Raw genomic sequence first — 23813 nt, 5'->3', positions numbered from 1 at the left:
ATATGAATAGGCCCTCACCGTGGTCGCTGGTGCTGTTGTATAGAGCGACCCGCGTGATTGGCCGGCTCCGCCCGAGGGCTGCCGACTAAACCGGCTGCACAACGTCACTCTTCCTTGAGCTCCAACATCAAACACTCCTTTGAACTCACATCTTCGTCAACTGTATTTTTTCGTAAAAGAATATTCATTTAACAATGACTGCCAACCTGCGGCGGATACTCCCTGGGCTACGGCCATTCACCACACAGCCACGAGTCGCGTCGGCGCGGCGATGCTTCTCCAGCACCCCCTTCATGAAGGAGGCCGAGACTGCTCTGCCTGCCAAAAAGCCCGTTGGAGCTTTTCGAGGAGGGTATTACAAGCCCTATGCAATGAACCTATCGATGGATCCATTGTCCTTAATAATTTAATACATATACTAATAATTCCCATTAGTCTATTTGGCTTCCTTTCCGGCGCTGTTTTCGCGGGGGCAACTGTCTACTACTATATCTTAGGCGAGTACAGAGTATCGAACGAGATGCTTACTGAGGATATTTATGTACGATTTCATCTTTACGCCATCCTATCCTTTGTTTTCTTTATCATATACAGGTTTTAACTCTCACCAGGCTCTACAATCGGCAACCCAGAAGCTCCAGACTTACATTTCCGAGCTGGAATCACGGGTAGATCAACTGCAGAAGAAGAAATGAGGTACTTTGGGCATTTACGATTGCATTTTGTACAGGCTGTATCTAATTTTTCTCTCTATTCGCGGGAGTCAGGTCGCTTTGCCATGCTTTTCGTCTTCAGTGCCATATTGTTTCTTCATGGCTGCTCCCATGCTCTCTATTCCGGAATTATTCATATGCGCGGCATCAGAATACCCGGGAATGGGCCGAGCTAGTCTCGCGAATCGTGTACAATAATACCTCTTCATTTATTCGTCGAATCTATATTGCTTCATAACCATATGTACAGCTTATTAAACATTCTGTGCATAAGAATATTTATACTTTTTACCCGAGCTATTATACATACGCAAACAATGCAAACACGTTAATTTCAGGTATCGATAACGACTTTGGTTGTTGGACAGTCGCGCGGTGTCTTCATCGCTCTCGATAAATCGCCATGACTGTCTAATATCCTCTACAAATACAAAACAACTCATTGCCCTTATTTATAGCATCAGTACGCCGATAATGTTTCGCGTCGAAGTAATCCCGAACAGCTCTTCCTCCCACGTCACCCCAGGGTGGACTTACGTCGCCGATAAAGGCTTCGACTCAGCAAAGGCCGCGATAGCTCCTACGACAGGTCGAAAGCGCGGAATTAGAGACCCAGCGCGAACAGATGTGTCGTCACGACAGGCCAACGCGATCGCCAGGCATTTAGCGGAACTTGATCGAGAGAATCACAGGGATATTTCGATTGCCATCCCCGCGAGGAAAGATGCTCAACCAAGGGAGAGCGCGACCAGAGGTAAGCAGGCTGGCCTGAGTTATATGCGCGGCACTTCTGCCCAACCTTGTTTAAACTTGCGTGCTTCTCATCTCCGGTCTTCGGCGAAGAGCATATGTATGGTGTATGGAGGCTAATGGTAATTATTTGGTTTGGAAATAGGGACAAGGACAAAAGTAACGTCAAATGTACGGCGTATTTTGCAGTCGCAGAAGACGTTTCGGAATTATCTCGATGATGAAGAGGCTGCACTAGCTCAAGCGGCTTCGACCTCAACCACCACGCAACGTGTGCCGTTAAACAAAATCGCGAAACCTTCTTCCGCGTCGCTGTCACGACGAGGCTCGAAACCGGCTACGACGCCGAAACCAGATACTTCCGCGTCTCGCGCAAAAAAAGACACATCCAAGAAACAACCAGAGAAAGCTCCTACCGAACCCGAACCCACGCCGCAAACACAAACCGAACTTCATCAAACAGACCAACAAGGCGAAGATCAAGACGCACACCTTATAAAATCCCAATACGATAACGATCCCCTTTTGAAATCATACATCCCTTCTGCCCCATCAGAACGCATAATGCGCGCCCTCCTTTCCGAACCGCCTCTCTCATATAATGCGTCACGTGCTGGCCCCCCACTGACGGGGAAATCGACGCGGAAGTTCTGCTGCATATGTGGTTATTGGGGGAAGATTCGGTGTCGGAATTGTCATCAGCGGACTTGCGGAGGTGACTGTTATAAAACGCATGAAGATTCAAGGTGTGGGGCTTTCTTTTAAGTATTAATCAAACCACCTGCATACTTGATATTGAAGACTGTAATATACCCAACCTACATTATTCATAATAATAATATAAAAAACTAGAGAATCTGTATATTATATGTATATTCAAACGGAAATCATCTTTATTCTCAGACTTGGGAAGCATCAGCACTTCATCCGTATCCCAGCTCGTAACTCCTCCTCCCGGATTTCGAACATGACCTGTACGCCAACGAACAACGCACAGCATGCCGAGACGAGATACACCAAGCCAGCATAACTCCCCAACAACTGAGACAACAGGCCTTTAATCCCATCCACGCCTAAAGCGAAACCGACTAGGTTCGCGATCATCATCATGAGGACATTGCCTACCGCTCCAATACCGCAGATAACGCGGTACGCATTCGGGCGGGAGCGCCATCGGCTAGCAGGGAATAGGAGGGTACCAATGACCTCGGGCAAGACAAAGAGCGTGATGAGCCATCCCCACATCAGGAGTTGGAGGTTGATATCGTGCCAAAGAGCTATAAAAGTAAATACGACGAGGAAGTTGAATATCTGGCGCGCTTTGGAGAAGAGGGACGACTGTGGCTTTCCGCTGTTTGGCGCTGAGCGGTTATTTCCACCACCCAGAGGGACATAGAGATAACGGACGACCCAGCGATTGAGGGAACGGTGCCAGCCACGCCAGAAGGCAAAGGCAGAATAGTTGTTTGAAACACAGCGAACCATATTTTCCGGAGGATCGATGCCGTCAAGAAGAGCCCAGAGGCGGAAGAAACGCCACGGGATGAGAAGCTTCAGCCAGATGATGTGTAGATTAAAGAATGCCAGCATGCTGAGTTGCCCTGGAGTGTAGAGAGACCAGTTTGGCGAAGAGTTGGAAATTGCTACCGCATAGGTGAAATGTAGAATCAACTCCATTGAAAGCAGAGTTAAGAAGAAGCGTGTTCCATAAAGGATTGTGCGGGATTTGGTTAGGGACTGCGGTGCGTATTTCTGCTGCGATATATAGTCGTTGAAGGTCACGATGGGCCCTGTTAGATACAAGGGTGAATAGAGGATATAAGCGACATAGTTGCGGCCATTGAAGGCGGACTGTTCGGCAGGAATCTTGACCCGATCACGCTCGGAGAGCGCTGCCGGATCGAGTTGTTTCTTCTTATGGCCGTCAGAGAGGGACTGCACTATACGCAGGAATAAGACTTACTTCAATTGGACTCGTAGCGGGAAAGTCAAGGCTCCAATAATAGTCCATGTTGAAGCTGATCAGCCGTAGGATCGTGATTTTGAACAGGACCTCCCAACGTGGCATCAGGCCACCAAAATCGTCCAAGCTCCGTGCCCATTGTATCAAAGCCGAATCCTGACCAACCACATCCCCCGCGGTAGTCCAGAAGGTAACGATGCGTTCAAGTGGATAACCACCGCAGAACTCATTGGCGAAAAGCGTCCCTATGCAGAAGGTCCAAGTAGCGGCTGGAACGTACTTCCGTGGAAGGACTTTGGCGATTTTGTAATTCAGGTAAAGAATGACCAAGATCTTGATTGCAGATATACCATGCAGGGCTGTTATAAACAATAGGGCGAAATGATAGTCGAACTGGATGCGTCGGGCAGCGCGTGCGTCTCCCGCGACCGTAACGGAGGTACTATTGACAGTAATTACATTCGAGGTATGAGAAAAGTATTCGTATACACGGCGAAGACAGGGGTGTGCGACTAAAAGGACGAGGAGATAGGGGATATTATCACGGAAGCCCGAGTATTGCGCGTCCGAGTTATCCTAGGGGCGAGCAGTATGCATTAGTATCCATCTCCCGCTATTAATATTCCGCGTGAAACTCACCACTTTCCGACCTGGTATCCAGCCTTGAGAGAGCAGGTGAGAGTATGTTGGGTAGGTGGGATGTGATTCTAGAGAAATCGTATTAGCTTGGGTCTGGCTTCAAGGCCAAGAGGAACCAACCTTGTGAAACATCAACCACGGTCTTGAACATCAACGGAATAGCTATGAGGAAAACAACGTAGTAAACATAGAACTCGAGAGTGCCCCATTTTGAAGGGGAGGCGCCACTGGCGACAGCGTTGGAGCGGGCATCTTTCGCAGGGCCGGATCGCGTGTCCTCCGCGGCGAGCTTGATAGGGGTGTTGGCGGGAACGGTGAATCGCGTATCCAAAGTATCAAGCGAGTAGAGCCGCCGAAACCAGGCGAGAAGTGAAAGAATCATCATAGCACCAGCATGTCTTGGTCCTGGACAGCCAGACACGAGAGAGCTGAGAGACACTTTGGAGAGGTTGAGAGTGGGAAAAATCAGGGGCGGGAGTTCCGAGGTCCACTCAGCTTCTATACATTGACAAGCAATGCCAGGAACCACAGTAGCAGATTTCGACCATTTCTGTGCAATTGATATTAATTGATTATGCTTTTATATTACCTTCAGCGGAAAATCACATTTCATGCAGAAATAACGATTTGCTACCTATTAGAGCAGTAGTGCGCGCCCAAGTATGTTCGCAATTGCTCCGGAGACTATCTGTGCCCTTTTATATGAGCAGTTAGCATAACTACTCTTAAAACCACACCTGTAGAGTATATGATTCTCTTAGAATATTTCAATGACCAGTTAATCACCAGGGACCCCTTAAATTTCCCCCCTCCACCACGAGCAACATGGAAAGTGCAAATTGAATGCCAAATAAAGCACTCAATGGAGCAAATTTTTAAGTAATTGTAAATGTGTCCCTGCAGTTCACTTACCATAAACATAAATCTCCAAGCTTTACCCTTTTCTTCAAGTTCATAGCGTCTTCAGATTATTAATTATTACCATAATTCCTTCACTATTCAGTTCCACGCTTCGCAAAACTGGTACTCTCGAAAGACCCGGATCTCTGCAGAAGAAATAGCATATCGGTTATGGCGATAAAGGAGGCTTAGGCTTAGATCTACGTGACTACATGGTCAAAAACATGAAGATTTTTGTCTTGTAAACCTAATAAGTATTATCTCTGTCATTCCGCGGCGGCTGGCAACAAATATTATCATAGGGAAAAATTCAATTAGTCCGCTTTGATGACAGATTATCAAAAGCCGCAATGCCTCTGGCAAGTGTCTTACGCGCAGAAGTTTGCGTTGTGTTTGTAACCAGGGTTGTAAACCAATGCTGCCAACAGAATGCAGATATTGTTGTTTATATCAGCATGAATAGCTCTTAGGAATAATATACTTTTAACTATAAAAAAGTACGATGATCCTTGCGATTTATACTTGCTGACTGCAGTACATAATTGTCAATTTGAGCTCGCTGTTGCAAAAGGCGGGACCATTGGGTCGCGGTTATTGCTATAGAGGAAAGAAAATCTTAGTTGTAAATTGGGAATATGTCATATTAATCGGCCAGTATCGTTCCAAAATACTACTGTTCAGTTTGCAAAGTACTGTACTTTAGTATTCCGAGTCCTTAGTATCGTAAGGTTGTCAGTACAATCCATGCGCTGCGATCTTGGTGATGGTATTTATTTAGTTTCCCGCTGCTCAAATCTTCATTCCTTCCAGATATGACACCACTTTCTTCCTGCCACAATCACCTTCCGGGATTCTCGATGTACAGTGTACTCTGTACGTAGTTGAGGGCATCGCTGCCACCGCGCGGCTCCACAGAATCGACCCACGGGGTCCACTTGTAGCGCCAAGCAGCGGCCCGAGCAGCCCGCTATGCCATTTATGTAAACGCTCGGCATCAAAATCACCAGAGCGGCAGAGCCGCACTATACATCGGCCACTTCGATGGAGTTAAGACCTGAGATGCATCGATTTAAGGGTTTTATACTTATTATCTCTTAGAGCTAGAGAATTGCAGTTGTATTTTGCAGCTATTTGGTAAGTATGCGAGATTGTTCGAGGGCTCTCCTTCCAAGTGCTTGCCAAAAAGGCATGCTTCTGTTAAACCACAGGATTTGTCCATCTAAAAGATCATACTCTCTCAACACCCATGGTCGTGTAATGGCAACATACAGTCGCGGCGACTATCTATGTTCAAATCCTTATAAAAGTAACACAGCCCGCGACGACAGATCTAGTCGAATCCTTGCCCAGGAAATCTTATTTTCCCACTTATCTACACATCGCACAGTTCCTGCCGCCCAAAATGAGGAGTTCCTGTCAGATCTAGGGCTATATTCCAGCAAATATCTCATTATACTTACCTTGATCAAGTCGATAAATGATAACTAAGGGCAACATGCTGATAAAGATGATCAAATGTTGCGCTATAGTCGCGCATTTTGACAAGAAGCAGCGTGAGAGAAGTTTTGTAATCAATAAGAGAACGGAGATCATAAATAGAAAGAACTCTACTCAGAGTAGACAACTGGGACTGGCTCAGCTTTACATGGTTCCCCTCGTCGCGCCGGTCATAGAGACCCCGCAGTGGATCTCTTCGCGCTAGACTTATTCCGGTCGCATGTCTTTTGTGCCAGTGTCCAGCAAGATGAACAACACTCATCCTACCAATCACTATAACAACCAATAAAAATGGCAACGCAAAGGGTATTTATAAGCTCTTGGATTAGTGCTCTGTATAGAGTTCTCTGATAAGTCCTACTAACGCTTTCCCGCCTGTTCAGATCGCATTCAAAGTCCATGGCACGGTGCAAGGTAGGTTATTGCATCAGTATATCCCTACGTGGCAATGGTTAACAAATTACTGTCCAGGTGTCGGCTTCCGGTAAGGACAACCTTTTCTTACGTTTAATTTGCTCTAACCATACTCTGCTACCAGTGACTTCACCCTGAAGCGTGCTACCGAACACGGCCTAAAAGGCTGGGTCAAGAATACAGACTGCGGAAGAGTATGTATTCCTCCTCCGGTTCTGATTGCGAGCGCATACTCTAAACACTACCCTTTCTTAATCCCATTCTCGTGTTACCAATGTGTCTAATCCCATATGCAGGTTGAGGGCGAAGCGCAGGGAACCGAAGAAACCTTACAGAAGTTCCTCAAGGATATCAACAGTGGCCCGCGATTGGCACACGTAGTCAAACTGGAGCAAAAAAATCTGGATTCGAAAGAAGATGACGTCCAATTTGGGCTCAAAAAGACATCGGCGTCTGTATTTGAATCTCTTTGATGATTGAATAATGTACATTAGGCTGTCTATCTTCAACAAAAATCCATCCCATCTAAAGCCTCCTCTTAAAACAGGTCCCAGTATTTTACCTGCCGATATACCCGTACACCAACCAATCTCAAACGTCAGTACAGGATCTGAAATTATTGGATATTTCCTGACAGCTTCGAGAGTATCTCCGTGACATCATCGCTCGATAGGCTACTCAAATCCCGATTTATTCTCGGCTTACCGTGAGTCAGCGGAAATACTCCCGGCTCTGTCCGTGGTCACATGGTGGGTCGACATTTCAAAAATACTTTTCTTTCTGTATCAGAGTGACACATCCTAATCTTACATCCCAACGAGCAAGATTCCCATCGCAGCATAAAATCAATGGGAAGCAAGTGTGAACTGATTCCACTTTTGCTTTATTCATTTCCGCAATTCATGATCACCCAGCGTTGAATTCAAATAACATTCTGTTATTGATCTGGATCTGAACTGGGTAAACCGCTTGGTAATAGCTGGTAAGGCTTGGATACAGGGTTGCCCTGAGGGAAAACGGATCGGGCCCAACAGGGCGGTTCCAGAACGGGATCCGGGATTCGCCAACCCCTACCTTCTCAGCCACCCTGCGATATGGCCGTAATGCAGAAATGAATTCTCTCTTCGGTGAATGGAATTCGGGGTTCACGGCTCGTGTGACTGTTTGCGTAGGCTTGGTTCCGATTTTTGCCTGACTATGTTTTTCATTGAGTTTTCCTGCTGGCGCTTATATTTAGGCAATTGTAGATATAAATACCAGGGGCCCTGATTAGGGTCAGGTTCCTCCTTCCTAATAAGCAACTGCAAATTGAAAACATCTTGACAACAAACACTCGATCGGATACCACTGGGACATTCAATATCCAACATCATGAATTCTTTATCGGCAACGGCGCCCATTAGGATGGCGACATTACCAAAGCACTATCTACAGTTCACTGTACGAACCTATACAAAGCAGATGGCTAGTACTGGACTCCGATGCACTGGTCAGTGGTCCGCCAATAAATACCATCAACAACCGCCTACAAAACGGTACATATCATCTACGCCACAATCGCAGATAAAGGATTACTTTCCTCCTCCTGATGCACCAAAGATCAAAGAGGTGGAGACGGCCTGGGCACACCCTGTGTATGCTTCCCCCTTCGTGTATATTAATGGGAAAGAGACTAACAGAGAAGCAGTTATACCGAAGAAGAAATGCATAGAGTTACTGTCGGCCACCGAGAAGCAAAGAACTGGTCTGACTGGGTTGCATTTGGCAGTGTCCGGATGTTGCGATGGGGTATGGACCTGGTCACAGGCTACAAACACCCTACACCAGGCAAAGAACACGACATGAAATTCAGGATGACAGAGCAAAAGTGGTTGACGAGATTCGTCTTCTTAGAGAGCGTGGCTGGCGTTCCGGGAATGGTTGGGGGCATGCTAAGGCACCTAAGAAGTCTTAGACGTATGAAGCGGGATAATGGATGGTATGTACAATCGTTCTAGAGCTTCGGGCTTCTATGGCAGTCAAACATATGGCTAACATGATATATAGGATCGAAACCTTGCTGGAAGAGGCATACAACGAGCGGATGCATCTGCTTACATTCCTAAAAATGGCTGAGCCTGGATGGTTCATGCGCCTAATGGTGCTTGGGGCCCAAGGAGTGTTTTTCAACGGCTTCTTTCTTTCTTACCTCGTTTCGCCACGGACCTGTCATCGCTTCGTCGGATATCTCGAGGAAGAAGCCGTCCTCACCTACACTCGAGCTATCAAAGATCTCGAAGCTGGTAGACTACCTGATTGGGAGACGCTGGAGGCGCCCCAAATTGCTATACAATACTGGAAGATGCCTGAAAGCAACAGGACCATGAAGGACCTGTTGTTATACATCCGAGCAGACGAGGCCAAGCATCGCGAGGTCAACCACACGCTTGGAAACCTGAAGCAAGCGGCCGATCCCAACCCTTACTCAGTCAAATGGAAGGACCCAGCAAAGTCGCATCCAGGCAAAGGCATTTCGAACCTGAAGACCACTGGGTGGGAAAGAGATGAAGTAGTTTAAAAGTTCTTGACGTCGTTATTTTTATGCCGGAGTATTATTCGCGGGAATTGATGGGCATTTTGCATTCGTGGGTCAAGACGGCGCAACCTGGGCTGGATTATAGAATAGCATAGCAAATTTCTCCCCTCACTAATGGACAGACTTAGGTTTTGAAACAATTCATGAGTTTAAGATTAAGAGTACGTACGCCGTAGTTAGTTGGTTCTGCTGCTGGAGATCGAGTAATGGAGACAAAGCACTAGACCCGATTTGGACGAACAATATCCGCTGGGCCCCGGATCTCTGCCTGTCACCAACACTCTTGTCTTGAGTTTATCACATCGTCAAATTCTCACATGTCCATGTTGGCAGCTTGACGGCCCGGTACAACCCCACTACTGCAGGCCAATTGTGTCAACAAGGTTGGTGCAGTATGCACGACGCAATGAGGTGTTCATATGGAAGCCTTGCGTAGTGGGATGGGGATCCCACTTGCGCAAATTGCACGGCATATTCTCCGTCAGGGGCTACATCTAATGAACAAAAAACAGGCTGAAGAAGCAAAAACACTTGAAATTCCGAGAACCGGATACTTCCTTTACTGCACTCTGGCCTCCACAGTTCTTTGAGGGTCTGAAAGATGTGGTGATCATGCTGGCAACGTTGAAATGCACAGGCGCTACTATCGAATAGTTGACCAACTTGACCCGCTTCCCCTTTTAGTGCCGAAAAAGAAGCCCAAGAGCCCCCTGTCGAACGTCTCAGTTTGTTCTCGCCTGCAGATCGGTCACGATCGCCAATTTCGTTCTTCTTCTGCCGAGGAATCGTTCTTTTCTACTTACGTTAACTGTCATTTCTCCTCCCGTTGACCACCTGGCCTCTCCTCCTTTCGCTGCCTCGCGATATCCATAACCAGCCTCACGTATCCCTACCTATCCAGCGTGTGCTACAATATTCGTATGAACCGAGAAACGGCACCTCACCTACGTGGCAATGGAGGACCCAGTCGAGTTTGACGCTACAGCCCCTCCAGTCCGAGCCTCGTCGCCCTCTCCCTCCGTCTCTCCAACACCCGCAATCTCGTCTTGCCCGTCGCCAGACCGTACATCCCGTACGTTCTCTACATTCTCTACGGTCTCTTCATTGTCAACATCTTCCGGTGCTTCCGGCGATGCCAGATCATCGGTGTCGGTCTCCACCCGGAGACGGGGGTATATCCGTCCTCAGGGGGCGGAGTTTGCCGCCTCCGCAAAAAACCGGGAGAGCGTGATGAGCTTGGGAAGCATTGCCCACCTGCAATACTATTTTGCTCGAACTGGCCTGCTGGACGGCAAGGGCGGGAATACGCGCGAATATAAAAAGAAGAAGAGGAACACGGAAGGGTTTCCGCAGTTACTCCTCACCCCAAATTCTCACTTCACGGACGATTTCACCACGAGCCCGACGGAAGAAGAACACACGGATCCAGGGGAAGATGTGTATGACGAAGTCGAACCCGGGGAGGAGGTGATGCTTCCTCCTACCGTTAGCACCTATAGCATTAAAACGCACTACATTCCACCCCCTCCAGACCTGCTGCAGCTGCGGAGAGACCTTTTGAATGCGATATGGAAAGCACAGAAAGAAATTGATACGGTATCCCAGGACCAGCCTTCTCCAGAAACACTCCCCCCACGGATTGACATCTCGCCAGAAGGCAATGCAGACTCCGATGAAAATTCACAAGTCCAAGCAGATTTGGCTGCAGCTCGTAAGACATGGGACGAGATTCAGGGTATGCGAATTCTGGATGTCGTGACGCTTGCAATTCGCGCAGCAAAAATATATTATACCACCCACGAGTATCCGGAACGTCTATCGTCAATAAGAAGCGAACGCGAGATCAGGCAAGACTTGTTCAATGTGTTGGAGGTTCTGAAGCGATGGGCTGGGCGCAATTTTGCAGGTGGACTCCGGGAAGACGAGCAGAAGGCTGTCCTAGATTGGATGTCCGATGTGCGCGACATGCTCGGGAAAGAGGCAAGGCTTGAAGAAGCGGAAGTTAAGGAGCGCGCCAGTTGGGGTTGGATCGAGGGGGACTGGACAGGTCGCGAACGACAGCGAGAGGAGGCATTCCTAGCTAGCCTGACGGGTCCGGACTCATCACTGCCAGCATGGCCGGAGCTTGAGAATGGCTCACCACCGTCACCAATGCTTGAGCAACTGTGTGATGGTCGCGACTTAATTCGGATCCACAACATAGCCGTCAAAAAATCTAAGCGACCGTTTGGCGAGATTAAAACCTTCCATGAAGATATCGCCAAGCCTTATCGACGCGCAGACAACCTTCGATTTTGGATAAAGGCAGCTGAGATCCGATGGGAGACAAAGCTGGACTTGGACGTGATGGGTGTTGTCAACGGCAACAGCGACGAGGCATGGCACCAATTTGACAAAGCAGTCGCCGCTTGGTGTAAATCCGTCAGGCAAGAACTTTCACAAGACCTGCGAGTGTTAAGAAGACGGGCGACTGCAGCCAGTGCCGATGGACTGCTTGTGAGCAAGAAACGATAGTTCCTCTGCGCCTGCCATCATGTACTTGGGAGTTGGACAGAGCCAACATACCTTGGACGGACAGATATACAGATTTCGGGACGTGATCATTGGGACCACGTATTAGTTATTTTGATTCAGGATGACGTTTTGTTTGCAGTCCACACTGCCTGTATTTGATACCCCTTACTCGCCGATGACAGTTTGCGACGAGAGTTCAGTGTTTGTCTTCATATGCACCCTTGTATTCTGCTGCAGTGTGCCTCTCAATGATTGGCCAGATTAGACATGTACATTCGTGGCATTCGTTTGGGCGTTTTCTCTTCTACTGAATCAAACAGATTCAATATTTAATAGTAACGCGCAGGGGCAGTTCTGGCCTCTGGGAAAGACAGGGCGGTTCCATGGGAGAGGAATGCTCGGGTCTGCGCTACCGAGGAATGCTCGCTGACTACACAATAATCCCTTGATAGCAAACGAAGAAGAAAATACTACAAACTTCACAGCGAAGGAGACAAGGAGGGAGGGAGCATAAGCAAATAAAGGAGCCTGGGCCAGCTCCCCTTAAACGGACCCTAGAAAGTTACTATTGGAATCGGGGCATTTGGGGGGTGGCGATCAGTAGCAAGTGAAGAACTGTAACTAAAAGGGAAATTGTAATTAAAGGATAATAACGGCGCTGCCTCCGTTTCTTCCCTTTCTTCGATTGTCTTCTCCTGCAACTCTCGCCTCTGATTCAGACTTGAGTAGACTACCTACCATGTAGCCCGGTCCTCTCAGCTCAGAAAAAGAACAGCTCATCCTCTTGTCACCCCACTTGTGTTCACTGCCTTACCCCAAAGCACCAAATATTCTTACCTATAGGGGCCGGCATACTTGCCGTCGCGCAACGAAACATTCTTCACGCAACACCATTTGTATCATAGTGCCCACCTTCCCGCCTCTAGTTCTCTAGCCCGCCAGGATTCTCCGGGCTAGAGCGGGCGTGCGCACGTATCCATGCGTGCCATTTTCTCTGCCACTAGGACTCACCCCTCGGATCCCGCTACAGACACGTCTCCGTCCACGTCGCAAGCTTCGCCGCCACCATCTCCTCCTGCACCGCCCTCTCTATCCATCTCTACCCCGGATGAGTCGGTAACACCACGCAGGATCAAGTCGAAATCCTCACTACGAAGCCTTCGAAGTATCGGTAGCAGCAGTTTACACGAAGACGATTTTGACGATACCCAGTCCGATAAGTCGCTCATCCGCCCGAACATCCTCCGTCGCCTGTCGCCCGGTTTAGCGGCACGCGTGAAGCTACTTGACGGCAACGCCAAAACAGCAGGTTCTTCTCGCAACGCCGGAGCAGTCGGTCGGATTCCTGAGGAGCAGATCAAGGAGTTGGATAGTCTGCATCACAAGAATAATTCGATTAAAGTCGAGAAGAGAGGTCGCGTTTGGAATGGGATAACCTTTGTCAGCAAAAGTCAAAAACATCAACAACAGCAATTACACGCGGACGTGCCTGAACCAGAGCCGGTCGCTGACCCAATCCTTGGGTCGGATCAGGACGCCCCCGCCCTCGACCATATCGAAACAGTGGAAGAACAGGTGGAAGATACGCCAACAGCGATGTCTGTCGTTGAGTCAGCCCCAGCACCGCTGGGCCCCGAGATAACTGGTTCTAACGTAGAAGATCAGACCGAGGCCCAGACAGACTTCGAAAAGTACATCCAGAAAACCAGCGAGCTTGAAGAAAGCGGCGCCCCTCCCCCGCCCCCGAAAGACTCCCCTCCTCAATCGATCACATCGTCGAACAACCAGTCCTATTTCAATCCTCGTGGTTTACAACGCACAGAATCCATATACTCGTTCTCCCGATCCTCCTTTAGCAATCAGATATCTCAGCTTACGTCCATCGCCCTCCCGCAGCCGTCGTCGCTTGAAGCCAGCATCGGCTCAATCTCGAACGCCCCCGCTGCAGTAAAAGCCCTGACCAGCGCCGCAGAACAAATTCAGATATGGATTAGGAAGGCTTCAGGTGTCCTCAGCGGATTGGATGCAGAAGATGATGTAGAATGGGCCGCGGCCGGTGGACGGGAGGGTCTCGATGGTGTGGACAAGTCTATTACAAAGTTCGAGAGCCTAGTGAATGTCTACGTTAAAGCGATCGAAGATGTGCAACTGCGTGGCGACATCGCTAATGTTAGCACCGAGGCCTTGGAGACGATCGTCACCCAGATGGACACTATTTTACAAAGCTGGGCCCAGATAAAATCCCGACTTCGAGCAGTCAAGGAACAAGTGGAATTGGCCATGGAATGGGAAGAACTATGGAACAGTGTTTTAGGCGACGTGGGCGAGGAAGTTGAGGAGTTAGAAGGGCTAGTCTTCGAGATGGAGGCCAAGCGACACTTCAATCTAGCGGAAGAATCTACCGGGATGGATATCAACGAGCTGGAGACGATTGTGGAAGAAACGCCGTCTGGTGGACGAATGCCTTCGAACAAGCGGTCCAGTATGGGTTCACTCTTTCCTGCACCGCCTGCATTAGAAAAGCCGATTATCCAAACACCGCAGGATGATACGAACCATTCCAACCTTGTCGGACTCTTTGCCCGTCTCCAGCCTTTGCGCGCATCGCTTGATTTCCTGCCCATGAGGCTTTCCATGTTCCAATCACGTGCTGAGCGCCTATTTCCGTCCGCTTGTGAGGAATTGGCAGGGCGATGTGATGATCTTGAAAAGAGCTACAAGAACCTCCAGGCAGATGCCGATTCACTACGAAAGGAATTGGAAGAAGACCGGTGGGTCATTGTTTTCCGAAATGCCGGTTCCCAAGCGCAAAAAATGTTCGAGTCTGTTGAGCGAAGTATTTCCAAGCTGCAAGAAGGTCTCGAGACGGGTATGCATTTGCATAATCCCGCCGGGATGACCAGTCGAATTGAGAGCTACGAAGCCAAGAAGCAGCACTATCTTCCTGCTATCGAGCGAGTGGTTACAATTACCCAGAAGGGTGTTAGTGACCGACTTACTGTGAATGGGGAGATCCTGCGACTTCTGGCAGAAATGCAATCCAAGGTCGATGCACTGAGAGCCAGCATCAAGGTTATGGACTCAACCTTAGAGGATATTCAAGACTTGAGAACACAACATATGCGTGATTCCATTTCAACAGTTGTCACAATGGATAGTCCAGCAACGGGAAGCCTCGTTGACACGCCCGGCAGCTCACCAGCATCCTCGGTCATCATGACGCCTGCGAACAAGTCAACAGCACCGTTCGGGTCGTCCAGTCGCCGTGGTAGTTCCGTCGGCTCTGCTGCTCGAACGTCGACTGGCCGCCGAGCTTCAGGGCTACCGCAGTTATCGTCTAACCTGAAGCCAAGGCAGTCTAGCATCCCCAAGACGACTTTGACGGCTCCGTCACCGACACCAACGGCACGGAAGATTCCGCAACCCGTACTCTCGCCAGCTATGCTTAATCGACCGCGATGGAATGGCAGCACGAACACATCTGATCTGGATATCGGACATAAGCATAAGGGCTGGTCACCATCATTCTCCCAGTCGTCAGGGCCCCCTCGCGTCTCGCGCCCATCCTCAGCAATTCCGCCGCGGGACGTATCTGCGTCCCCCGTACCAAGAACTTCGAGTCGCCTATCTAGTCGTTTGGCCTCGCGCAGCCCCGGACGCATTGCATCACCGTCGTCTGGTCGGTCACTCCTGGATCCTCCCCCCTATAGCAAACTCCGGCGCCCTTCTGGAGCCGAGAACATGCCCAACACACCCCGAAGCCGACAAAGCTTTGCGGGGATGTCCTTTAGTCGCAGCGTCTCACAAGACCAAGATCGAAATCAAGACAGCCCTTCAAAAACCACTCGCCCCGGAACAGCGCTCGGGCACTCAGGCAGCCGCCGGATCAGCCTGCTTCCTTTGCCACGGAACCGTAAAGACAATACCCCGACGACGCGAAGCAAACTCGCAGAACGACCCCCATGGCGAGGTTAATTTTCTCCGAAGGAAAGTGAGCGTCATCTACCATATTCTCATTCATCGTTCTCCAATATCCTGTTTACCTTCGTCCCTTGTATTATCTCATGGTCCTATTCGAGTTGCCAGATTGTTTGATTGATGATTCCCCTTCCGCAGAGATACCTACCTGTTGATTTAGCGCAATGTATAAAATTATATCATATCATATCATATCAGGTGTACGGAGTTCTTCTCTTTCAATTGCTCAAAAGTATCTATGGGCTTAATCTAAGCCGTCTCTGTTTCTGTCTTATTATCTTCTGCTACTAAATCTTTCCCAATAATCAATGCAGCAACCAGCTCCTCGCTATTCGCCAACCGCGCAGCCCCTGGCACACGCCCAATGACGCTAAAACCAAGCTTCTCCCAGATCTTCACCGAGGCGACATTATTCTCGAACACGAGGTTGAAGACAGAGTATTTGTATCCCTAGAGATAGAAGTCAGTCAGTCACTGACACATGAAGTGGCGTTGTCTAATGAAATTGGAAGAAAGTGGGAAGAGACGCACCAATAACGGGGCAAATTGCAAGTAGGCATCGCCCATTACCATGCCCACGCCCTGGTTTCTTGCTGCCCCGGTCGTTAGGAAGCCTGCATTGCAGACATGCGAACAGCGGCCTGGCGAGCCACGTCAGCTTGTAATCCCAATTAGAGTACCAAGTGGTGCCTGGCAATAAAAAAAGAACATACCGGGATAATTTGGCTTAATATAAAACGTCCCCACGCAGTCCTTCTCCCAATCTCTTTCCTCTCCGCCAGCCAATAAGCCCTCGCCTTCTTGTCCCTCCTGCGAATCAAGAGTAGCCACCACTGCAAACGTCCCAAACCAGTACTCGGCGAATCTCTCAAAGGACATCACCTCTTCCATAGGGTATGTGCATCCTCGCTCGATCTCCGCGCTGAATTCGCGGTGGAGAAGCTGGGCAAGGGAGCGTGGGACAGCAGATGGGCCCGTGGTGATCGGATGCAGGGTTACAGGTGTGCCGGATTTCAAGGTCGTTTTGATGGGATTTATAGATTGGGTCTTTAGAGATTTTATGTGGGAGGGGGGTGGGGGGATTGTCGACGAGGGGTCTTCGAGGATCGAGGGCATTTTCTAGGGAATTGAGTGAGGTAGACTTGGTGGAGTGGAAAGTGCTTAGGGGTTGACGCGAAAGATAAAGTAGATACGGAGGATATAGATGCAGGATGTATATGCAGAATACGGAATATATATGCAGGAAAATGTCACTTGCAGGGCGTGAAATTTATTTAATATGACCGAATTCCCCACCGTCTTTTGTTCGCGGGGAGAATTCTTATCGATAAACGTTTGGCTCAGGTTCTCGGACATTCCCCGGAGTCAGATACTACATCTTATGCCCGATTGATCATATCTCGATTTTCCATGGGATATAGAAATCAGTCTACTTGGCTCAATTGAACGGTCGTCTTCGATTTGTCGATTTATAGGCCTATAGTTGGTGGCGTAGTGTACATAGGAATACCCCAGCATCGCCCATAACGAGTTCAACGCCTAGGTATCTCCTTGGCCTGGGTCACGGCGATATTCAAGCTAGGAGAAGATGTCTCAGCACTTCATGAATACCCCGCCGGTTTTAGTTTGCACTTCTTGAATGGTTCGGATCTTGGAAACTCTCCAAAGATTGCGTAGTAGTAGTAACAAAGACGCCAATGGAGTACTCAGTATATACAGAAACCTAAGTAGTACAAGCCCATCAACGGTTTTCAACGCCGGTAATAATAAGCGCTATAATACAGTATCGCCCGGGAATATAGCACACCGGGGTTGCGAATTAAACAGGCCATTTGCGCTCCACGACCAAGCGCATATATAAACCCGTCTATTCATTCCCCTCTCCATCTTTATTCCGAATCGCCTGCATCAACTCGTACAGCTGCCCGAGTTGTTGGTCTAGTTGAGCAAGAATCCCATTAGCTGTCAACATCCCCATTGAATGGTAAAGTCCAGGTTGGAAAAGGGAAGACGCACCACTCATCTTATCCAGTTTCCCCTTATCCAGCTTCTCACCGATCCACGAATCCCCTTCTAGCTTCTGTGCATACAATTGCCACTCTGTAAGGAACCCGATCTGCGCAGCGTGTGAGTTCTGGTTAGCCTCACTTGCAAGCTACTTATTCACCCCTCCATCGCGAACCACAAACCAAACCAACCAGAGGGGACGTACAATATGCAGTGGATTTTCCGTACTCCGGTGAGCGCGAAACTCGCTCTTCAGGTATGAGTCTCCCAGAATGCGCATTTCGGGATCAAGCTTCCTGCGGTGCACGCGGAGGATTCGGCGGTAGAGCGGGATGGGTGGGAGGAGGGCAAGGGCTTCGGTAAGGCTTGCGGCGGAGCCGATATTGGAAGGCGTCGCATAAAGGAGGCGGGTGAAGGCGCGCATCTTTGTTATATTCTGCTGCGGAGATTATTTGGGATTGAGGATTAAATCGGAGTTGGAGATGGTCGACCGATGGAGCCGCGGTCGATCAACTGCAGCTTCAGCGGAGAAATTTGTCTCCGCATTGGATTATTCTTCAACACCAAAAAAGAACAATACCGAACAAACCAATTCATTGAACTAGCTCTCTCTCAAGAAATAAAAACGAAGAGAAGGGGAAAGCAACAATGCTCCCCACCCCAGATACATCCCACGTCGCCTTCGACACAATCTACGAGCCCTCAGAAGACTCCTACCTCTTCCTCGACACCCTCTCCTCCACCTCCGAATCCGCCTGGCTGAAATCCCGCTTCAGCTCTTCGCCGCCACCGTCCCCATCTCCTATTCTCCTCGAAGTCGGCTCCGGCTCCGGTGTCGTCCTCGCCTTCTTAACTGCCAACTCCTCACTAATCCTCGGCCGCCGCGATGTCCTCGCCCTTGCAACAGATGTAAACCGAAATGCTTGCATCGCAACACAGAAAACAGTCGCAAAGGCCGTAGACGAACGGCAATCACAAGACGAGGAACAGAGTGCCAATACACAGGGTGGAACCACGGGCTCAAAGACAAAATCGGTATGCCTTTCGGCTGTAACAGGGGATCTATGCGAAGCTATCCGGCCCGGAAGCGTGGACATCTTACTGTTCAATCCGCCATATGTACCGACGGAAGAATTACCAGCTTTACCGTCTATTTCGTCTGATCCAGTTGCGAAAGAGCTATCGAGGAGCGCCAAGTTCGAACAGGACTCGTATTACCTTTCTCTGACATATGCGGGGGGGCGAGATGGGATGGAAACGACGGAGAGGCTGCTAGAGTCGATCCCTGGGATATTGGATCCGGATCGTGGGGTTGCGTATGTGCTTCTTTGTGCGCAGAACAGGCCGAACGAGGTGAAGGAGAGGATTAGGGGTTGGGGAGATGGATGGAGGGCCGAATCAGTGGGTAATAGTGGGATGCAAGCTGGGTGGGAGAAGCTGGTAATTGTGAGGATTTGGAGAGAAGCTTAGCTCAGGATATCTGAGTTAGACAGGCAGATCTTATATATAGAGTATGATGACGACGTTACGATAGATGATGGATGGAAGGGTTGATAGATTTCTTTTCATCATTTGTGATATTCGACCCTATCGCGGGGCTGGAAGATGGTGGTATTTACTCTTGATTATTCCTTGCGTCTTTTGTGGAAAGGGCCATCGCTGCTTCTCCCACTTGCGAAAGTTGGACGCATTGGCCCTGCTATCCTCTTTCGACTCGCCCTCGTCTTGGGAATATACTGTCCTCCGACAGAGTACGAGCGGTTGATTCTTTCCCGGACTTCCTTTTCTCAACCTCAATAAATTAGACACAACAGGCAACCCCAGTTGGTTTTCCATCTCTTCCCTTCTAGTCATGTCCAGTCGAAATACCGCAGCCCGTCGCCCATGCAAGTACCGGAGGACAAGGGGAAAAGTGCAACACTCAACCAAGCAAAACAAATGTCGAACAGAAAAACAAACTCCGCATCCAGAGATCCCAAATACGAAATACACCCATGCCATAGACTAGCAAGCGAGCGAGCGAGCTAGCTTAGAATCCCCGACCCCGGCCTCGGCCTCGTCCCCTTCCACGTCCTCGTGGGCCACCGCGACCAGGACCACCACGGCCACCGCGATCGGCCTCCTTGCGCGCCTTGTTCTTCGGTTTGGGCGTATCGTCGATGAGCAGTGTGTCTAGCGGCAGACTATCAGGGAGGATGTAGTAGCGGATCGTCGAGCCTCGGATGTTAATCGTGTCAAGGGAGATGGGGTCACGGCCCTTAGGCGTCATCTTGACGGTGCGGAGGGAGGTATTCATTTGGGGGCTGACGGAGGTGATGGTTCCGTGGAGAATTGTGCCTAGAGAGTGATGATGTTAGTGGTGGATTTGTGCGGTTGAGGTTCGAGGTTCAAGTGCAGGTGATAATGATAGGAGAGATAGCAGAGGGACGAATGTAAAACGTACCATTCTTCAGCTCGACAGTTACCGTCTCATTGGCGCATTTCATCAAGAATCTATTTTCGACGTGTTAGTGCTGCTATTCTTGGGCAATGGAGGAGCTTTCCCGTAAAGCTCGCGACGGGATTTTAACTTACCGAACAAGCTTCATGGTGGTGGCGATATGAGACTTCGCGCGCGAAATGGGAGATTCAAGTAATACACTGAAGAAAATCGGTGCGGAGAGCCTGTGAAACCGGCCGTCAATAGTGCTTGCTGGGTGATTGGCTTCGGGTCGATTTCATGTCGTTCATTTTATCTTGATCGCGGCTTCAGAAATGCTGACTGACCGCCAAGTCACGTGAAGTCATACTACACTGGACACTGGTGCAGCTACATCGTAATATCACAAGTTCACAGCAAACTGGTCATGGATCGGTCGGTTATCTAGATAGAAATAATGCTGTACTTATGTGAATAAATAACTATTCCAGTCAATGTTCCTGGCAAATCGCTTTGTGGTATCTTGCGCCCAACAAGAAGACAAGTCAGATATCACCAACGCCCATCTCTCGCTTGTACAGAAAGAAACCTAAGTCATAGAACTCCATGTCTGGCTTTGAAAATTGCAATCTTGTCATCATAAAAGAGTATCTCCCGCAAGCGGAAAGACACCCGAGGTCGACCGTTGTCGTAGTCTGAAGTATCATCATCTTCTAGCGAATGACGATCGTCCTCCGACAAATCGGATTGTGAATCAACCGTCATCCCTTCGTCGTCATCATCGGAATCTTCATCATTCGTATCGGAACCCGCCCAAGTCTCAGCCCCTGGGACAAATCCCTCACTGTGAACATCGTCCGTCTCGGTGTCATATTCATTGCCTTTACCTTCGAGGATCTCATAGCATTTGGTCTGCATGCCCACATAGCTGATGTTAATCTCCGGCCGCAGCGTTACTATGTCGAGAACCTGCATGGCGAGCTCTTTCAGGTCGATATGGACGGGGCGGATAATGTGAGGGATATGGAGAGCTCGAAGTTGAGGAATGGAAGGTAGTCTTTGCAGGAAATAGTGCTAGTTACGTTGTCAGCAGAGAAACAAAGTGTCGATAGCAATGTCTTACCCAGTCTTTAGAGTCAATGGTCATGGAAAGCTCTCTCAGCTTAGGCATGCGCCCACTTGTTAAGAAAGTAAGGACCTCTCGTGTGAACATCCATTTTCTCCAGCGGCTAGTTCCTATTTCAATCCCGGCAGTGGATCGTTCGGTGCTATCCACCAACAACTTTCTCAAACTCAGCCGATGGTTTCGGATCACATTCCGGTATATCCCTTCAATATGAACAGCGGAGTCATGCATGGGGGCCCCATGAAGGAAAACTGTTTCAAGCGTGTCAGGACGAAGAGTATCCTTGACGAAGAGCAAAAGGTATGGCGAGACTGCATCGGTATGAATATGCTTTATTTTCAAAGGGTACTGGGATGAATTCTTCTCTTGAATTGTCCCTCCATTTCTGCCATTTTTAGTGCACGATGTAGAAGAAGGGGAAAATCGGCGCCGAAGACCTCTCCAGAGTTTTTCATGGCCTTCGCAGCGAAGGATGGTGAGCGTGGTAAGTCGGGTCCAATCGATCGTATCTAGTAAAACAGGGGCCGAGATAGGTACACGCTCCAATTCGAGGACCTCCAGTTTTAAGGATTGGCGATCAGAGTCAGGTATGGAGGGGTAAACTGCTTTTGACGACCTCCTTGAGCTCTCCCTTTGAGTTTTGGGCACAGCCGGTTGGATGGAATGCGTTGGCTGAGTGCCGGATGGAGGAATATTTCCAGCGTCAACAATATCTTGTGCCTCGACCAAATGATGTACCGGTGTTGCATCGAGAGTCTGCATCGAGAGTCCTTCAATCAGAGTGTTAACGGAAGCTGGCGTTTCAATTTGGGTGGAACTATCTCCAGATGCAATCTCTTCTTCAGCTTTAGCTTCCTGCTTCAAAGAAGACTGCCGGCTATGGCGTCCGGGCCAGCCCAGTATCACCCCAAGCACTCCGCCAGCTCTCGGCCAGCCCGATATGGGGGTCGCGGATGTGGCTTGTTGTTCTGGTTGAGAGGCTCCCTGTGGTTTCAACCATTCTGCCTTATAGACCTTTGATGAAAGGCCAATACGGAGCTCCCTCAGCCGATCTCGCGAGCGTTTAACGAGTACGGACATTTCCTCAAGGTATGACGGCTCATCTATGTCGAGAACACTGAGTTTTTTTAGAGCAGGCAGAATAGAGAGCGATGGATATTCTACATGCCCATATTTCCGAAAAAGTGACGAGTTTGCAGGGGGCGGAACCAGGATATTTTGGGTCTCAGGGAGAGTTAGTGAAGATGTGGTAGGGACGCCTGATAAAGAGCGGATCGTATTTTCAGAATTATCGTGCCATCGTATCCAAACGTTCTCCAGACGGCAGTCATGTCCTGGCCGGTCTGCTAGTGATGATAGAGCGATCCATACATCTCTCACGACGCCGGTTGGCATGTCCCAAATGAAAGTCTCCAGATTTACCATGCGAGCGACGGCTAAGGCAACGAGCGTCCCAAGCATTTTACCTGTCTCTTTGGTGACTGAGTATTCCTGGACCCAATCTGGTGGCCCGTTACCCACTGAAAACTTGCGTGTGTATTGTGCAAAATAGTTTCCACGACGGAACCGGCCGCCGTCCTGTTGTGTGTGTTGCGCGTGGTAACTGCTTCCGCATTTGGAGCACGGATGTAGCACAGGCTTAGCAGGTACCTCGCGGAATATGTCCTCTCCCATGACCAAGGTTGCCAATCCGTAGGAAAGCGCATCCACTCCTCCGGGATGATCAGACTGCGGGAAAGCATCTGGCCAAACTATATCGAATCGAGAGTACATCTGGGGGATCGCGAGTGCGTGGAGTGCGGAACAGGTAAGGGCTAAGGAGGTCAAATCATTCGTATGCGTGACCTAGGACATCCCAAGTGTTAGCATGGATGTGGAAACTCAAATCGGGGGCGTAAAAATACATACCTCTTTGATGATTTCTTGAAGAAGATCCACGGGAAGATCCAAGAAGTTTCGACTCCTTGGTTTCTGGACATCTTCGGCTGATTCGGAATGGCTGTTGGCTGAGGATATCTCAGTAGTTTTATCGGTCTTATCAATGTCACCTTTGAGCTGAGGATCTGTGACGGGTATAGTGCGGTCATGTTGAGTACGGAGCTTGGGCGCGGCAACCTCTTCGTCGGGAGATTGAAGCGACTCCAGTTGGCGATCGTGGGGACCTGATGTGGTGCTAGCGGAAGAATCAAAGTCATCTTCTTCATCACATATCTGCTCCAGGTCAGATATGGCGCCGGCATCTGCGTAGGCGCAACTAAGATCGGCCATAGTGGCAGGATGATACTGCGTCAAGTCTCGAGAGCGGGATCTTAGGAGGA

General features: G+C 49.3%; 11 protein-coding genes across 11 annotated transcripts; 6 read left to right on the top strand and 5 right to left on the bottom strand.

Annotated features, from left to right (window-relative positions):
* Nucleotides 1-194: 194 nt before the first annotated feature.
* Nucleotides 195-695, top strand: APUU_20967A (uncharacterized protein; the record flags this gene model as incomplete). Its single annotated transcript, XM_041699667.1, has 3 exons — nucleotides 195-352; nucleotides 436-541; nucleotides 612-695. 3 exons carry the CDS (start codon nucleotides 195-197, stop codon nucleotides 693-695), a joined length of 348 nt encoding a protein of 115 aa, XP_041552729.1.
* A 1683-nt stretch (nucleotides 696-2378) lies between these two features.
* On the bottom strand, nucleotides 2379-4450 carry GUP1 (putative glycerol:H+ symporter (Gup1); the record flags this gene model as incomplete). Its single annotated transcript, XM_041699666.1, has 4 exons — nucleotides 2379-3374; nucleotides 3427-4002; nucleotides 4066-4133; nucleotides 4186-4450. 4 exons carry the CDS (start codon nucleotides 4448-4450, stop codon nucleotides 2379-2381), a joined length of 1905 nt encoding a protein of 634 aa, XP_041552728.1.
* Nucleotides 4451-6753: 2303 nt separating this feature from the next.
* APUU_20965A (acylphosphatase) lies at nucleotides 6754-7349 on the top strand (the record flags this gene model as incomplete). The annotated part of the gene is made up of 5 exons (XM_041699665.1): nucleotides 6754-6768; nucleotides 6846-6876; nucleotides 6934-6946; nucleotides 7001-7070; nucleotides 7173-7349. 5 exons carry the CDS (start codon nucleotides 6754-6756, stop codon nucleotides 7347-7349), a joined length of 306 nt encoding a protein of 101 aa, XP_041552727.1.
* An 898-nt stretch (nucleotides 7350-8247) lies between these two features.
* Nucleotides 8248-9433, top strand: APUU_20964A (alternative oxidase; the record flags this gene model as incomplete). The annotated part of the gene is made up of 3 exons (XM_041699664.1): nucleotides 8248-8510; nucleotides 8564-8854; nucleotides 8923-9433. The coding sequence occupies 3 exons, from the start codon at nucleotides 8248-8250 to the stop codon at nucleotides 9431-9433; spliced, it is 1065 nt and encodes a 354-aa protein (XP_041552726.1).
* Nucleotides 9434-10405: 972 nt separating this feature from the next.
* On the top strand, nucleotides 10406-11965 carry APUU_20963A (uncharacterized protein; the record flags this gene model as incomplete). Its single annotated transcript, XM_041699662.1, has 1 exon — nucleotides 10406-11965. The coding sequence occupies one exon, from the start codon at nucleotides 10406-10408 to the stop codon at nucleotides 11963-11965; it is 1560 nt and encodes a 519-aa protein (XP_041552725.1).
* A 978-nt stretch (nucleotides 11966-12943) lies between these two features.
* Nucleotides 12944-15940, top strand: APUU_20962A (KAR9 family protein; the record flags this gene model as incomplete). Its single annotated transcript, XM_041699661.1, has 1 exon — nucleotides 12944-15940. The coding sequence occupies one exon, from the start codon at nucleotides 12944-12946 to the stop codon at nucleotides 15938-15940; it is 2997 nt and encodes a 998-aa protein (XP_041552724.1).
* A 252-nt stretch (nucleotides 15941-16192) lies between these two features.
* Nucleotides 16193-17059, bottom strand: APUU_20961S (GNAT family N-acetyltransferase; the record flags this gene model as incomplete). Its single annotated transcript, XM_041699660.1, has 3 exons — nucleotides 16193-16393; nucleotides 16475-16584; nucleotides 16657-17059. 3 exons carry the CDS (start codon nucleotides 17057-17059, stop codon nucleotides 16193-16195), a joined length of 714 nt encoding a protein of 237 aa, XP_041552723.1.
* A 751-nt stretch (nucleotides 17060-17810) lies between these two features.
* ACN9 (succinate dehydrogenase assembly factor 3) lies at nucleotides 17811-18374 on the bottom strand (the record flags this gene model as incomplete). Its single annotated transcript, XM_041699659.1, has 3 exons — nucleotides 17811-17881; nucleotides 17960-18059; nucleotides 18156-18374. 3 exons carry the CDS (start codon nucleotides 18372-18374, stop codon nucleotides 17811-17813), a joined length of 390 nt encoding a protein of 129 aa, XP_041552722.1.
* A 224-nt stretch (nucleotides 18375-18598) lies between these two features.
* On the top strand, nucleotides 18599-19420 carry MTQ2 (S-adenosylmethionine-dependent methyltransferase; the record flags this gene model as incomplete). The annotated part of the gene is made up of 1 exon (XM_041699658.1): nucleotides 18599-19420. The coding sequence occupies one exon, from the start codon at nucleotides 18599-18601 to the stop codon at nucleotides 19418-19420; it is 822 nt and encodes a 273-aa protein (XP_041552721.1).
* Nucleotides 19421-19979: 559 nt separating this feature from the next.
* Nucleotides 19980-20538, bottom strand: SMD1 (mRNA splicing protein SMD1; the record flags this gene model as incomplete). Its single annotated transcript, XM_041699657.1, has 3 exons — nucleotides 19980-20287; nucleotides 20394-20443; nucleotides 20525-20538. The coding sequence occupies 3 exons, from the start codon at nucleotides 20536-20538 to the stop codon at nucleotides 19980-19982; spliced, it is 372 nt and encodes a 123-aa protein (XP_041552720.1).
* A 425-nt stretch (nucleotides 20539-20963) lies between these two features.
* APUU_20957S (uncharacterized protein) lies at nucleotides 20964-23763 on the bottom strand (the record flags this gene model as incomplete). Its single annotated transcript, XM_041699656.1, has 3 exons — nucleotides 20964-21443; nucleotides 21493-23340; nucleotides 23404-23763. The coding sequence occupies 3 exons, from the start codon at nucleotides 23761-23763 to the stop codon at nucleotides 20964-20966; spliced, it is 2688 nt and encodes an 895-aa protein (XP_041552719.1).
* Between the last annotated feature and the right edge of the window lie 50 nt (nucleotides 23764-23813).

The sequence above is a fragment of the Aspergillus puulaauensis genome, chromosome 2, assembly GCF_016861865.1.
Source record: "Aspergillus puulaauensis MK2 DNA, chromosome 2, nearly complete sequence".
In the NCBI taxonomy this organism is placed as follows: Eukaryota; Fungi; Ascomycota; class Eurotiomycetes; order Eurotiales; family Aspergillaceae; genus Aspergillus; species Aspergillus puulaauensis.
Note: the sequence above shows the minus strand (reverse complement) of the source record. Positions and strands in the feature narration are given on the sequence as shown.